General features: G+C 53.3%; 1 protein-coding gene across 1 annotated transcript; it reads left to right on the plus strand.

Annotated features, from left to right (window-relative positions):
- Nucleotides 1-5,291: 5,291 nt before the first annotated feature.
- Nucleotides 5,292-11,826, plus strand: SNAI1 (snail family transcriptional repressor 1). Its single transcript, XM_067708434.1, has 3 exons — nucleotides 5,292-5,475; nucleotides 6,206-6,733; nucleotides 10,813-11,826. The coding sequence occupies exons 1-3, from the start codon at nucleotides 5,394-5,396 to the stop codon at nucleotides 10,995-10,997; spliced, it is 795 nt and encodes a 264-aa protein (XP_067564535.1). The 5' UTR covers nucleotides 5,292-5,393; the 3' UTR covers nucleotides 10,998-11,826.
- Nucleotides 11,827-16,088: the final 4,262 nt, after the last annotated feature.

Below are 16,088 nucleotides of genomic sequence, written 5' to 3' on the forward strand. Positions count from 1 at the left end.
AGGTCTCCAGGTGCGAAAGGTGGGCACAGGTGGGGAGAGAGGAGGCCCTGGGGCCTTACCTGGAAACAGGCTCAGCCTTCTGCCAGGAAGTGGAGATAACAGGGCAATATCAGTGCAGTACGAGGGGCGAGGCTGCCAAGGCAAATTAGTGCGCAGGAGATAGTCTGCGAGATAATGGATGTCAGCCCCTGTGGCAAACGCACTATTAGCCAGGCAAGATGCGCTCTGCACCTTAGCGAGATCCAGGGACCTGCGTCAGGTCTAGAACATCAGTGGACCTCCAGGGGGGATGCCGGCCCAGCAGGTGTGGAGAGGTCTAGCTTCAGGGTGCCACTTAGCACCCACACATCCACCCACCACCCTCAAGGCCTTGGACACCTGCCTTTTACCCCAGGAGACCCCCTCTTCCCAGCTGCCTGGGACCATCCCAGGACTCCCTCAGTCCCGGACAAGCCAGGATGGTTGGTCACCCGACTTATTTACCCCTATTTACTAGATGAAGAAACTGGGTCTCAGCGGCAGGCAGGCAGTATTTGCCTGGGTTTTGTGGTTGGGTTTTTTTTCATGAAAAAGTATTTTATTTGAAATGGTGACACATGCATCTGAAATAAAACATTCATACCCTTCAGAAACGGTTTGGAGAAAAATCTCCTTCCCACCCCTGTCTGCTTCCGTCCTCAGAAGTAACCAGAGTCTTGGGTCTAATTGTACAGTCTGGGCCTAAACTTATAATTTATTAAGTTCTGCACAACAGGCAGCCTCTGAGATATTCTGTTCACCTGAATTTTTTTCACATAAAAGTGGGAATTCCCTGGCAGTCCAGTGGTTAGGACTAGGCGCTTCCACTGCAGGGGGCCCAGGTTCAATTACTGGTCAGGGAACTAAGATCCGGCAAGCTGCGCAGCGTGGCCAAAAAAAAAAAGTATATGAGTTCTTTCATCCATTCAGCTAATATTTGTATCATTTGATACATTGTATTTGATACATTGTAAATGTATCAACTTTTTTTTTTTTTTTTTGGACACACCACATGGCTTTTGGGATCTTAGCTCCTGACCAGGGATTGAACCTGGGCCGTCGGCAGTGAGAACGCAGAGTCCTAACCTACTGGACCGCCAGGGAATTCCCTCAACATTTTTTGTAACATATCTTTGCACTTCAGGTCAAAGATGTGTGTACAAGACATTCATTGGAATTGCCACCTTGTTTGTAGTAGCAAAAAGTTATATTCTAATCTAAATGCCTATCACAAGTCCCCTTGTTAGATAAATTGTGTGATTATGGTATAATCCATGCAATGAAAAAGTCTGCAGCCCTGCAACAGATGAAGGGAGCTACATGTAATGATATGGAACAACTTTCAAGACCGTAGTATAGTTACTTGGGAGGAAAGCAAGTAGGCTAGCGTATACGCTCCCATTTGTGTTACATAAAAAAGGGAGGTACACATTATATTCACATATGCATATATCTCCTTGTCTCTATAAAAACCATCTCTGGAAGATCATACAAGACACTGGTAAAAATATTTAGTTACCTTTGCAGAGGGAAATGGAGATCTGGGATGGAGGGGCGCTTTCTTTTTTTGTTTGGTTGAGTTGTAAATCACATTTTTAGTTATCGTTCTTTTAGTGGGGGATGGACACCGTGGAAAATGCAGGCCTTTATTCAAATTTATCTTCTCTCAGAGGCCTTTCCTGGCCGTATTAGATATTCCCAAACTGCTCTCCAAGGCAGCTGTACCAGTTTTCATCCTCGTTGAAGGCGTGTGCATCCGGCCCCACGTGACGGCCAGCAGAGGGCGCCGTAAGGCCGCGCCCCGGGGCGAGGGCGGTGGGCAGGACCGGGCCGGCCCGGTCCGCTGCAGCCCAGCGGCAGAGCCAGTACATTTCCGGGAGGACCTGACACCACAGCATCAAAAGTGTCGCCTCGCCTTCACCTGCAAGGAGGCCGGGACCGCACCTCCAGGAGCTGGCTCGCCGTCCAGGGCCTCGCCTCGCCCAAAGCCCCCCCCCCACCTCGCTGTCTCTGCCGCCTCTTGGAGGGAGGGTTGTGAGGGTGACCCGGGAGGAGAAGCCGCCGGGACAGTTCAATCGGAAGGGAGGGGACAGCCCAGATCTGAGAAAGGCCCCTCCCCCACCTTACACCTCCTCCAGGGCGCAGGTGACCGACCGAAGGAAAATGGAGAGCGGCAGGCCCAGGCAATGGTGTTTTGAGTACCAGTCTCTGGACTCTGCCCATCCCGGCATCTCTCGGAGACAGAACACCCACCTTTTACAGTTGAGGAAATTGAGGCTCAGAGAGACTGGGTAACTCGCACAGGGTGACCCAGGAGGAGGAACAGCCAGTAATCAGTCATTCACCAAATACTTGAGCCCCTACTAAGTGCTTTGAAGGTAATTGAATAGGGTAATGGAATAAACAGTGACGTTGTGAGTGGGGCAGGGTGCTACTTTGGCTGGGATGATCAGGGAAGCCTCCCTTGAGGTGACATAAAATTTGTGTTAAATATATCATTCTTACCAAAAGTGTTTAAATTGTCTACAGTTTCAAGACTACTAATAAATAGCTTTCTGTGCTTAAAACAACATTATCAAGAACTCTCTAGGAGCACCTTCTCCCCCAGCTAACCACTCTCCAGAATTTTGTATTAAACATTTCCTTGCTTTTCTTTATAGTTTTACCGCCTCCATGTACATTCCTAGACGATAAAAGGTTTCATTTGCTTGATTTTGAACCTTATGTAAATCCAACTAACTGTATGCATTTGAGTTGGTTCTTTTTGCTTAACATTATGCTTTTGAGATTTATCCCTGTTGTTGCATGGAGTTGCAGTTTGTTTTTATTGCTGTATATGTTCCATTATGGGAATGAACCGCAGTTTATTAACCCTTTGTACTGTTGATAAACATTAAAACATTACGGTTGTTTCCACTTTTTTTGTTTTTTGTTTTTGTTTTTGTATTGCTGTTAGGAACAACGGTGCAATGAATATTCTCTTGTTTCTTCTGGGATTAGGGCTGGGCAGCAGTTTTCAACCTTGGCTGCTCACTAGAATCACCTGAGGAGTTTTTTAAAATGCTAATACCAGAGGGTCCCACCCAGGCTAATCAAATCAGGATGGCTCTGGGGGTGGGGCCCAGGCTAGGGTGTTCCCCGAGGGAATCTAATCTGCGGCCTGGGCTGAGAACCTCTGCGATGCTGTTGGCCTGGAAATAGAATTGCTAGGAGAGTCACCTGTTATTAGCTGATGCCAAACTTTTCCGAAGTGGCTTGTACCTATGACACTCTCGCCAGCATGGAACGAAAGTCCTGCTGCCCTCACACCCTCAACACTTGCTAGTGACCAAATTTTAACTTTTTATCTTTCTGATGGTGTGAAATGGTATCTCACTGTGGTTTTAATTTGCATTTCTCTCATTACTAATGAGGCTGAGCAGTTGGTGAAGTTAATGCTGAAACAAAGAAAAGGAGCCAACATGGTGAAGATCTGGGGGAAGAGATTTAGGGGGCAGGGAAGATGAACGGTAGGTGCCAAGGTCCTGTGGTAGGCAAGGGCTGGGATGTGGAGGAACAGAAAGAAGGGGGTGATCATTGTGCAGGGGGAAGGAGGAGAGTGGCTCAAGACAGGATCAGCAGAGGTCAGATCAGCAGGGTGGAGGGCCGTGGTGAAGACTTTGGTTTTTACTCTGGGTGAGATAGGAATATGGGAGGTTTTGAGCAGAGGGACACAGCCTTACTCCTCCCTCTGGATGCATGTGGAAAATCGTGATTGAAAGTAAACAGACGTAGAAGAGGCTATATTCTTCGTAATGACTGTGCATGGCCTGTCTCCCTCACCTTACCCTCCCCTCACCAGTTAGAACATGGTAAGGATTGTCTTGTTCACAGCTGTTATCCCCAGCACCTGATGACCAAAACAGACAGTTGTCCCTGCCCTCATTCTAGGTGGTGAGTGGAGGGACTTACAGGTTTTCATCGTCCTTGCTTCACAGGTGGAAACCCGTGGGCAAGACCTGTGGATTTATTTCCGTGCCACAACCCCACTCCAGGCGGGGCATAGCCCTCAAAGTTGGTGGGCTCACAGGAGAGCTGAGGATGAAGTGTCCCTCCCCTGGGCCCACCCCACAATGAACCAGTCAGTGCCTCCCTTGGAGCCCAGCCTTAGGTCCTTTAGACACAGTATTGACGACCCCAGACAAGTGAGGAGACCACCTCAGCCCCACCCTTCCCCACTTCTTTCTCCCACCTGCCCAGAGTACTCTTTCTCAACCATTCTAAACAGGTCCCTCCTCAGCTGAAAATTCTTCCTTGGCTCCCCAGTGCCCTTGGGGCAAAGTCCAAACTCTTCCAGGCCCTGGAGGCCAGGCAGATCTGACCCATCAGCCCTGCCCACCCCACCCCCAGCCCTGAGAGCTGCTCTCAGTGGCTCTGAAATAGTTACTGATTCTAACCTCAGGCCTTTCCCCTCGGTATTTCTTCACTTCCTCTGGTAAGTGCCCCCCCCCCCGACCCCCTGTCAAGTGACCCGCCTCTTGACTGTCACAGTGCCCTGTGGTCTCCCCCCATCAAAGCACACTTCCCTTTGCATTGGAATTGTCTGTTTACTTCGTCTGTCTCCTCCGCCGGACAGGGAGCTACCCTTCGGCAGAGACCCCGAGTGTTTTGTTCAGGGCTGTATCCCCAGCTCTGGTAACAGTGCCTGGCATGTTAGTGGTCACTCAGTAAACACTGAGGGAACGAATGCATTTTTCTAGATGATGCCCGTTTGCTTTGCAAAAAAGGCTGTGGCACTGCACAGTCAGCAACCACGTGCAGAAGTCCATTGCTCTTCCCCGTCCCCGAACTGTGTATTGTCCCTTTCATTCCCACGTTCTTTGCGAGTTACCTTCCGGGCGAAGGCACCCCCTTCCCAAACCCGAGGAGGTGGCAGTATCGGAACGTCAGGTGTCCAGACTCGCGGCGCGCGGCGCCAGGGGGCGTCAGAGGCGGGCTACCGTGCCGAGTCGAGCTGGCTGGAGCTCGGGTCCCGAAGAGGGTCCCGCCTAGTCCGGGGTTCCCGGCGCCCCGCCCCCGGCAGCCCGCAGCCGGGTGATGAGTGCAGCCCCGAGGCCCAGAGCCCGAGCGGCCCCTCCCGGCTCCCAGCGCCACGCGGCGCGAGCCCCGCCAGAGCACGGCGCACCTGCTTGGGGCGTGGCCTCCGGCGAAGGCGCGCCTCGATTGGCGCGGAGGTGACAAAGGGGCGTGGCCGTAGTCGGCCCCCGCCCACCCGCGGCTGGCGTACTTAAGGCAGTTGGCGGCCAGACTTCACTCACAGCGCAGCTGCACGGCCTCGCGTGTGGAGGGTCTTGGTATCCCAGCACGACCCGGCTCCCCCCGCTGCTTCGGCCACCATGCCGCGCTCTTTCCTCGTCAGGAAGTCCGCCTGCTCCCGCCGGAGACCCAATTACAGTGAGCTCCACGACTCTTCTCCAGGTGAGTGGACGGGGTGCCGGACCCCAGGGAGTTTGGGGGAGGCAGGCGAAGGCTGCATGGGGGGCACTTGAGAGGCAGGGCCCTTGGGGACAAAATGGAGGGGCCAAAGTCGAGTCAAAAGATAACAGTCTGGGTGTGAATAGGCCGGGGCAGGTGGATCCGGGAGATTGGGAGAGGGCTTTTAGAGGCCGGTGGTCTTTGGCTGAGGGGACTAATTAGCCGCCGAGAAGCGGGGCGCCCCGAGAGCACAGAAGTGAGGGGAGGCGGCTTGTGTCTGGATAGACGCCGGCCAGGGGCTGGAAAGAGTCCGGAGTCCACAGGATTTGGGGGAGGGGGTGGGAGAAGAGATGTGTATGGAAGGGGGACAGGGGTGGTGCCTCGGCAGCTGGGGAGATTAGGGGCCAGGGAGCTGGGGGTCTCGCCTCAGGCTGGGGACTTGGGCACCGCAAGAGGAAGGAGACCTGAGAATGACCTCCTTGAGTTGGAGCTGGGGAAGGGGGTGTCCTTCCTGTAAGATCTGGAGGTTGAGGTGGGAGAACCAGGTGACCTGGCTGAGGAGGGGGTTCTGCCAGGGCAGGAACCTGTCTGTCCTGGTCATGAATCTTTTTTATTCATCTACTAAGCATTGAGTGCCAGCCCCACTCAGCCCCTGGCCCACATCAGGCTAATGTTTGCTGACTGACTGAATGATCTAATCCCTGACCTTGCGCTTTTCCCTGTCTCCTCACAGAGTTCACTTTTCAACAGCCCTATGACCAGGCCCACCTGCTGGCAGCCATCCCGCCACCCGAGGTCCTCAATCCCACGGCCTCACTGCCTACGCTCATCTGGGACTCTCTCCTGGCACCCCAAGCCCAGCCGATTGGCTGGGCCTCTCTTCTGCCCCAGGAGATCCCCAAGGCCATCGAGCTGACCTCCCTGTCTGACGAGGACAGCGGGAAAGGCTCCCAGCCCCCCAGCCCACCCTCACCGGCTCCTTCGTCCTTCTCTTCCACCTCAGCCTCCTCCCTGGAGGCCGAGGGTTATGCTGCCTTCCCAGGCTTGGGCCAGTTGCCCAAGCAGCTGGCTGGGCTCTCCGTGGCCAAGGACCCCCAGTCTCGCAAGGCCTTCAACTGCAAATACTGCAACAAGGAGTACATCAGCCTGGGTGCCCTTAAGATGCACATCAGAAGCCACACGCTGCCTTGCGTCTGTAGCACCTGCGGGAAGGCCTTCTCCAGGCCCTGGCTGCTGCAGGGCCACGTCCGGACCCACACTGGTGAGTACCCCTGCAGGCTGGCTGCCCTTCTCACTGTCCCACTGCTTTTGCTACAAGCTCTTGTAAGATGGGCTTGCTGTTACTTTCAGATTGTGGAAACTGACCCCCCCACCCAGTCTCCTGACTCCTAGCTCAAGAGTTCAGGGGCCTGGCTCCGAAAAGTTTGGCAGAAACATTCGTTCATTCACCAGCTAAGCAGATGGGCTAAGGAGATAATTTTACACGTCCCTCTGCAGGCTCAGTTCTCAGCCAAATGGGTTGGAGCTGGGTATGGGAAAGGTGTAACCAGCACCTTGCTGTTGGGGCCAGGTGTGAAGGGGCTCACCCTGCTCCACTTCCCCCACCCGCCCCCCAGCCAGACAGGATGTTTGTCAGACTCCCCACCTGCCTCTGACTCCTGCTTTGGGATCTTCCCAAACTTTGGGCTGCTGTTTCACCTCTCTAAGCCTCAGTACCCGCCTCTGTGAAATGAGCATACAAACACCTTGTGGGGTTTTTGCTCTGGTCAAATGAAAGAAAGCATGCAGAAATCACCTGGGACAGTGCTTGGTACATGATCAGTACACACAAACAGCATAGCTGGTACTCACTCTGCTTCCATGCTGTGTGTCTTTGAGCAAGTGATTTAACGCTCTGAGCCTCTCCGATTATAATATAATCATATAGGGTGGGTTACGATAGCATTTCATATGGGGCTATCTAGATTCAGTGGCTCCTTAATCGCTTTATAATATCATCATGGTTCTCAGATCTGCTCTCCCCACCCCCATTCACACTGCTGAATAGATAATCTTAATCCTATCATGCAGACCCGGGAACACGTTTGCTGGCAGAAAACACAATTATGTCTTGGTGTTTCAAAAAATGCAACACTGAATGTGTAGAAAATTATGAAATGGAGCCTGTTCTAGCCTTTAGCTTCCTGGGAATGCAGAAAAGGTAGCCACTCCACCTTTTCAGAACATGAATGGTGGAGGCCACCCTGCTTGGGGCTGCTCTTTGGAGAGTGTCTGTTGAGGGAGAAGAGGGTTCAAGGGTCATGACTGTTGGTTTTGGGGGTCAGGTTGGCCAGGTTGGAGACTCAGTTCTGGCATTTCCTCATCCGGTGGCTGACCTCTGAGTGAGCCGTGAGGGTCAGTGAGGTGGTTTGTGAAGCCTGGCATTTTGCAGGCATTACTGGTGTCATCATTACTCCTACGGGGGTGGGGGGCATCCTCCACACCTTGCAGACTGTGGCTACTACCCATGTTTCTTACTTGGTGCACAAACAGCTCTGATTTTAACATGGAAGGGTCCAATTGCCTGGCCTCTGTCCTGGGTGCCTGCCCAGCTGATGGGGTCTCTATTTGGGGGGAGTGGAAGCCCTCAGATGCTCCCCTGGGCCCCCCAGCTTCTTTCCCTTCCCACTCGGACATTATTTTAATGTAAAGGCATGGCTCAGACACAAAAAGCCTGTTGAAATGCACCAGTGCCATCCTCATCAACTCCCATTGTGTGCCTTAATGGTGCGCCCAGGGGGCGGGGCTGGGGAGTGGAGCAGGTGCACAGGGCAGCGGTGCCCAGCACCTGTTCCAGGCCGCAGCTGCTGGCCCGCAGTGTGTCAGGCCGCGTTAATCCAGGGAGTATTGCATGTACACTGCCCCCCTCGGCGGCCTTTGTCCCGCTGGTCTGGTGCCGATTTCACACTCCAGGAGCACCATAAAGACGTGGCTGGGGTGGGGAGGGGGAATCCGTGAGGGGTGGAGATCTGCTGCCTCCTGCTGCACCCCTCACATCCCATCAAGCCTGCCCCTTTGTTCAGGTTTGTGTCTAATCATAAGAAACATAAAGATAACGTTCACTGAGCACTTGGCAGTGCGGGAGGCGGGGGAAGGCGTGATGCTCAGGGCTTCCTTCACCTGGTCAAGGCGGTAAATCCACCAACAGTCCTAAGAGAGACGTGCCATCATAACCCCCTCTTACAGGGTGTGGAAACTGAGGCATAGAGAAGGAAGTCACTTTCCCAAGTCACAGCCCATGGGCTGGAGCCAGGGCTCCTTCACCTTGGCCGAGGGGGTGAGGGGGCAGTGGGGATTACAGGACTCCATCCCCTTTTCCGGACCTGCATAGCGTGGGCCCTGAGTTCACAAAGGAGTGTGTGAGTGAGGAGGAAGTTCCCTTGGACCTTGTAGACTGCGGTCATCAAACCCTTCCGGCCTGGTGTGCAGAGGCAGCTCAGTACGGCAGAGCAGGTCACTCAGGTGTCCCTTCCCCAGTCCTCTGGCCAGGTCCCCGCTCTCTGCCCCAGGAGACTGAGCCCATGAACGTGGTTCCACAGTGGGCCGCAGGCATCTGACTTCTAGACCCTGCCCTCCCTGCTCAGCTAGTGCCCCAGGCACCCAGGAGGCTGCTGGAATTCATTCATTCCCAGCTCTCAATTCCAGCACTGGGATTTAACTAGAGGGCCTTGGCCTAGGGGCATATAAGACTGGGAATGGAAGGATAGGAGAGTGTAGTTTCTTCTGGAAAAGACTATTCAGTATTACAGAATAGTGCCGGGCCTGTGGTAGGAACCTGATTAGTATTTGTGTAATGCGTTACCCTTCTGACTTTATTTGGGAAATGCTGCAGCCCCAGGAAAAAGTGAAACACAGCATTTGACGTTTCTGGAATGTGAGTTATAGTCTCTTGATTGGGGCAGGAATTATGAAAAGTTGGTGAATGGTGTTTTCTGGTGGTGATTGAGGAGTCAGGCTCTTCTGAGACCTTTATAAAAAAAGACTTATTGTTGTACAAGCATTTATTGAGTTCTCACTGTGTACCCAGCCCCGAGTGCAAGACTCTTCTCAGTACAGCCTGGCCAGGCAGGTGAATGAGGGCCACAGGTAGGGTTTTTTAAAAAAAATAAGTCATAAGGTAAAAGGTTTCTGTAGGCTCTTGGGGGTTCTGGGCCTTGGGCTGGAAGCTTGGAATGGATTCGGTGTCGGTGGCGGGGGGGATCCTGCCCTCATGGGGCTCAGTCTGATTGGGGGACGAACAGACTTGAAACTACCCTGAGTGTGATCCGAGTCGATGGGGAAGCAGGATAAAGGAGTGACCTGCTGGGGGATAGGGGTGGGCTGGGGCTTTAAGGCTGGCTCTTAAGCTTTGTCCCCAAGAGGAAGTAAATCCAGGGGTTAATAAGGAACATCCATTACAGCCCCCTTAACTGAGGGGCAGTCTGTGTAGTGCTTAAAATCAAGGGCGCTGGGCTTCCCTGGTGGCGCAGCAGTTGGGAGTCCGCCTGCCAATGCAGGGGACACGGGTTCGATCCCTGGTCCAGGAAGATCCCATATGCCGTGGAGCAACTAGGCCCGTGCGCCACAACTACGGAGCCTGCGCTCTAGAGCCCGCGAGCCACAACTACTGAAGCCCCTGCGCCTAGAGCCCGTGCTCCGCAACAAGAGAAGCCGCCACAATGAGAAGCCCGTGCACCGCAACGAAGAGTAGCCCCCACTCGCTGCAACTAGAGAAAAGCCCACGTGCAGCAACGAAGACCCCAAAACAGCCAATAAATAAATAATAAATTCTTTAAAAAAAAAAAAAAAATCAAGGGCGCTGGAGTCGGGCTATTTGGTCTTGCTGAGATGTTGCATATTCCCTGTGCCTCAGATTCACCATCTCTAAACTCAGGACAAAGGTGGGGTTAAATGAGATCATGTAAAATGCTTCCACTGTCCCTAGCACAAAGTGTTCAGCAAACACAGTTGCCATCACTCATCATTGTTGAGCACTTCCTGCTGGCAGGGCAGGAAAAGTACTTGATTCAACCTTCTCTCAATTACCAGCCTCTATGAGTGGGGGATGAACAGCTCCATTTTACAGATGAGCAAATGGAGGCTCAAGAGAAGCCAGCTGACTTGCTCAGGGCCACACGGTGGGAAGCAGCAGCGCTCCCTGCCAAATCCAGGCCTTTGGACACTGTATGGCCTGGCTTTTCTGGGTCGCGGGAGTTCCTCAAGGTTGGAGTGAGCCCGGGGTGGGTGGGGATTCCAGTAGACGTCAGCTGTTCTCCCAAGTGGCTGAGTCTCACTCAGCTCCCTCCTGTCTTCTCTCCCCAGGCGAAAAGCCCTTCTCCTGCCCCCACTGCAGCCGCGCCTTCGCTGACCGCTCCAACCTGCGGGCCCATCTCCAGACCCACTCGGATGTCAAAAAGTACCAGTGCAAGACGTGCTCCAGAACCTTCTCCCGAATGTCCCTGCTCCACAAGCACCAAGAGTCAGGCTGCTCAGGGGGGCCCCGCTGACTCTAAAGGCTCCTTGCATCTCTCCGGGCCCTACCCCAACTCCAGAAGGAAGGACCCGGCATCCTTCTCGCTGCCACAGAGTTCCCTCCTGAGCTCCGCCTTCTGGCTGCGTTGGCCCCCCAGGACTCTGAGGACCACTTCCCAGTCCTCTGCTCTGAGCGCCCCACCGGGCTCTGAGGGGGGCCTTTCTTTGGACAGCTGATGGGAGGGTGGCTTGCAGCAGAGACCCCCTCCTGGCAGCCGCTGCTCCAGAGTGTTCTGGAGTTGGCCTTTCTGCATGGGTTTGTGAATCCAGAGCTGTTTGGATACAGCTGCTTTGAGCTCCAGGACAAAAGCCAGCAGACTGATGAGAAGCTCCCACCCCACTCAGGGGACCCCAGCCTCCCCTACAGGAACCCTCAGGCCACCCCCTCCAGAAGGTGCAACTTAACTATGCAAACACCCACCCCCAGGTGCACTCGCGGGGGTGGGCCCTGACACAAGGACAGCATCTAGACCCCAGGATGCCCCAGGGCCTGGGCAGCTATTCAGCCTCCTGTTTGTCATGGTGGCACCTGTTTCACGGGCAATTTAACAACGTCTCCAAAGGGACTGTGAATAATTGCCTTCACTTGTCCGGGGCCCAAGTGGGGTGCTTCGGCTCCACTGATGTGTCTCCCGGAACTATTTTCGGGGGCCGACAGGTGGGCCCGGGAGGAAGATGTTTACATTTTTAAAGGTACACTGGTATTTATATTGCAAGCGACATTTTGTACTAAGGAAACGTTTTGTATAGTTATATGTACGGTTTATTGATATTCAATAAAGTGGTTAATTTATACATAAAAAAGTCTACTTGGTTTTATGTGGAGTGGGTATTTTAAAGGGCCTTTAGGGAGGGAGGAGGGGGGCAGGGATTCGTGGAGCTCGGATACTCCTGACACAGCCTCAAATCTTGGCCTCTTAAACATCACATGGCTTTGGACCTCTGGGTTTGTCAGGGACCTTGTTTGTGCAGATGGGTTTTCCTCGGAGCCTGGATGTCCTGTCCAATACGGAGGTTGGGAAACACCTGTGGGCCAGTGAGCAGTAGAGCTGTGTGTGCAGGTTTCTACACTGCGGCCCTTACTCATTCTCTCGTGCTCCCGTTTTGAAGCCAACCAGGCCCACAGGGTGAGAAGCCAGCTCCCTGGGTCTTATCAACTAGGCCTGCTGTGGGGCCTTCCCCAGCACTGCAGGTCTTTTGGGGAGGGAGCGGCTGCTGCCCCCAGATGAGGGAGTGGAATGCGATGAGTAAGAAGGGGACAGAGGACGTCCTTCCTGTTTCCAGGGGCTCCAGGCCCCGCTCCGGCCTCCCTGTCAGACCCACACCTCTGTCTGGCCTCTGGGTACCAAATGGCCTTTGATGCAAGGAAATTGGCTGGCTGGAGTCGGGAGGGTGAGAAGCCAGGCCAAAGGGTAGGGGTCATTCTGCTTCCTGCTCGAGGACAGGACAGGACAGGAAGACGGTCAGCTTGCGTCCCGTCCCGGGCTGAGCTAATTCACTCACGGCAGGCTGTCATGGTGACCTCACCTCTGGGGCCCTCCTGGGGCCAGGAGAAAATGAGTGTCCTTTTTGAACACAAAAGGTGCCGAAGGTGCCAGTTTCCTGCGGGGAGCTGAGCGGGCGTCCCAGAGCCCCAGAGTCAGGCCGGGGGCGGGGGAGCTTCGTGTTCCAAAGGAGAGATGATTCTTTCTTCTAAACAGGAAATGGTGACCCACAGGCCAGGAGCAGCCCTTAATGACTTGCAGCTTTCCTCCCAAAAGAAAAAAAAAACTTCTCTAACAATCGCCAAATTGTAGCTGGCCTCCCTGAAGGGAAGTTAGGGAGTCGGTGGGGGGCTGAGGGTTTGGGCGTCAATTTGCTGAAGGCCTACTGTGTCCCACGTCCCTGGGTGTCATACATCCACCCGTAGTAGGTGCTGACATTGATGGTGAATGTATAATTGATTGCATACACTCCCAGAGGGATGGGCCTCGTGGAAACTCCCAGCTGGCATTCAACATGGGTGCACGAGGCTCCGATCATTCTGGGAGTCAGGTACCAGGCTCATGCCCTTGGCTCGCAAGGCCTTGGAGCAAGGCTCTCCGCCTCTCGGACCCCCAGTTGCTGCCTCTAAAATAGGGTGATGATGGCGCCTTCCTCCCCGGAGACTGTAAAGGGATGTCCATCCAATCAGTTTTGATGAGCCCCGTGTGTGCCAGGCCCTGTTCTAGGCCCCGGGGTTACAGCCCTGAACAGAGAGACAGTCCCTGCACTCAGGGAACTAATGTTTTAGCAGGGGAGACAGAAAACAAACGAGTGATTAAATAAGCCGCTTTCCTACAGTGATGTGCCAAGATGGAATTAAAGAGAGCGCCTACTAGAGAGCGATGGGGTAGGGCACCCTCCGATAAGGTGAGAGAGCTGCAGCCCAGTGCCCATTCCAGCGGAGACCTGGAGGAGGAGAGAGCTCCAGCCCGTCAAGGAAGCAGCAAGTGCAAAGGCTCCGGGGCTGGAATAAGCTTGCCATGATGCCAAAAAAGACCAGGGCGGCAGAGAGTCTGGGGGCACCAGGTGGGATTGATGAGCTGGTCCAGATCCTGCAGCACTTGTGCAGGTGGCCAGGAGTTCTATTTTGTTGAGCCCACAGGGCAGCCACAGGGACATTTTAAGCAGGGGAGCCAAGAGGTCTGCTTTACTTTTGCACTGATTCCCCCCACCCTGGTGGAGAATGGAGTTAGCCAAGTCAGAGCTGGGAGCCAGTGAAAGGCCCAAGGCAGAGGGATGACTGCTGGCCTGGCCCAGAGGGGTGGAGGCCTCAGGGGATGGTTGGATTGCAGAATCTGTGGCAGCTGCACCTCCAGCCCTGTGCCAGGCACACCTGAGCACTGGTGGGTGCGAGTTACTAGGGATTATTTAAAGGAGATGTTGGACCCGGTAGCGGGGTGGGGATAAAAAGAAGGATGGTTCCTGTGTTCTGATGTGGACAAGCCCCCACTCAGCCACATTTAGCTAATTGAGAAAAATAACATGCAGACCGCGCTCCCTTTTGTGGGAAGAAGGGTGGAATTGAGCATTCTTGTTTGTATTTGCACACAGAAACTCTGGAAGGATCTACAATAAAACAATCAAAGCCATCTCTATGCAGGTGCAGGGGTAGAATGGGGTAGATGGAGGTGGGCAGGAGAGAGCAGGGAGCCAGGTTTTTTAGATTTCTTTAAAACTTCTGATTTTGCCATAGTTTCAACCTGACAGAAAAGTTGCAAGAAGAGTACAATAAACTGGAATCTTTTGATCGGCATCTTATCAAATGCAAGTCTGCATTTTCTCTCTCTGTATATGCACATACACATACCTACTTTTTTTTTTTTTTTTTTTTTTGCGGTACGCGGGCCTCTCACTGTTGTGGCCTCTCCCGTTGCGGAGCACAGGCTCCGGACGCGCAGGCTCAGCGGCCATGGCTCACGGGCCCAGCCGCTCCATGGCATGTGGGATCTTCCTGGACCGGGGCACGAACCCGCGTCCCCTGCATCGGCAGGCAGACTCTCAACCACTGCGCCACCAGGGAAGCCCACTTTTTTTTTTTGGAACCATTTGAGAGGAAGTTGTAGGCATGATGCCCCTTTACCACGAAGTATTTCAGTGGGTATTTCTTAAGGATAAGAACGTTCTTTCATATGACCACAGTTCAATGATCAAAATTGGGAAATTTAGCGTTGGTGCAATGCTATTATCCAATCCACAGTCATAATCAAGTTTCCCCAACTGCCCCAGTGATGCCCTCCGTAGCACTTTAGGGGGTGGGGAGAGATCCAGATCCCACGTTACATTTACTTGTCCTCTTTAGTCTCTCTTATTCTGAAACAGCTCCTTCCTTGGTCTTTTGTGAGTCTGACTTTTTTTTTTTTAAATAAATTTATTTATTTATTTTTGGTTGCATTGGATCTTCGTTGCTGTGTGCACGCTTTCGCTAGTTGTGGCGGGCAGGGGCTACTCTTCATTGCAGTGCGTGGGCTTCTCATTGCAGTGCGTGGGCTTCTCATTGCGGTGACTTCTCTTGTTGTGGAGACCAGGCTCTGGGGCCTGCGAGCTTCAGTAGTGTGGCACGTGGGCTCAGTAGCTGTGGCTCGCGGGTTCAGTAGTTGTGGCGCATGGCGCATGGGTTTAGTTGCTCCGCAGCATGTGGGATCTTCCCAGACCAGGGCTCGAACTTGTGTCCCCTGCATTGGCAGGCGGATTCTTAACCACTGTGCCACCAGGGAAGCCCCTGTGACTCTGATATTTTTGAAGAGTTCAGGCCAGGTATTTTATAGAACGTCCCCCAGTTTGGATTTTCCCAATGCTTCCTCATGATGAGATCTGAGCTGTGCACTTTTGGCAGAACCACAGCGGTGGGGCTGTATCCTTCTCAGTGTAAGGTATCATGGGGCACATGACGTCAGTTTGTCCCTTTCCTGGTGACGTCAACTTTGACCACTTGGTTAAGGTGGTGTCTGCCAGGTTTCGCCTGGATAAAGTCCCTCTTTTTCCCCTTTTGTACTTAATCCGTATCTTGTGGGGAGACCTTCCAAGGCCACGTGAATATCACGTTACTCCTCAAACTTCCACCCACGAGGTTTAGCCCTCGCTGGTGTTTTCTGCCTAAATCAACTATTATTATGGTGGTTGCCAAATGGTGATTTTTCTAGCTCCATCATTCCTTCTATATTTACTGGTTTGCTTTCTACTGTAGGGAAGAACTACCCTCCTCTGTCTGGGCTGCAGCTCAGAGCTGTGGGTTGGGAGAGATTGGGTGGGGAGGAGAAGGGTCTGGCCAGGCCCTTAGATCCTCCCCTGGGTTTTTCTTTAAAACGAGTTCAGGAAATAAACTGGCTGTAAAGCTGGTCTCCGTGCAAGTGTCCAGGCAGGCAGGTCTGGGGCCAGGGCCACCTCTGGGCACATCTGGGCCCCATTAGTGATCCGGTGGCTTACTCATGGATGTCCCTTGAGCTGGGATGGGGGGGTACTCTGGCGAGCAGGGATCTGGGTCCTCCTTGCTCTTTTTTGCTTTCAAATTGTCAATTTCACAAATGTTAGGAAAATTTATTCTT

The sequence above is a fragment of the Pseudorca crassidens genome, chromosome 15 (genome assembly GCF_039906515.1).
Source record: "Pseudorca crassidens isolate mPseCra1 chromosome 15, mPseCra1.hap1, whole genome shotgun sequence".
Lineage (NCBI taxonomy): Eukaryota > Metazoa > Chordata > Mammalia > Artiodactyla > Delphinidae > Pseudorca > Pseudorca crassidens.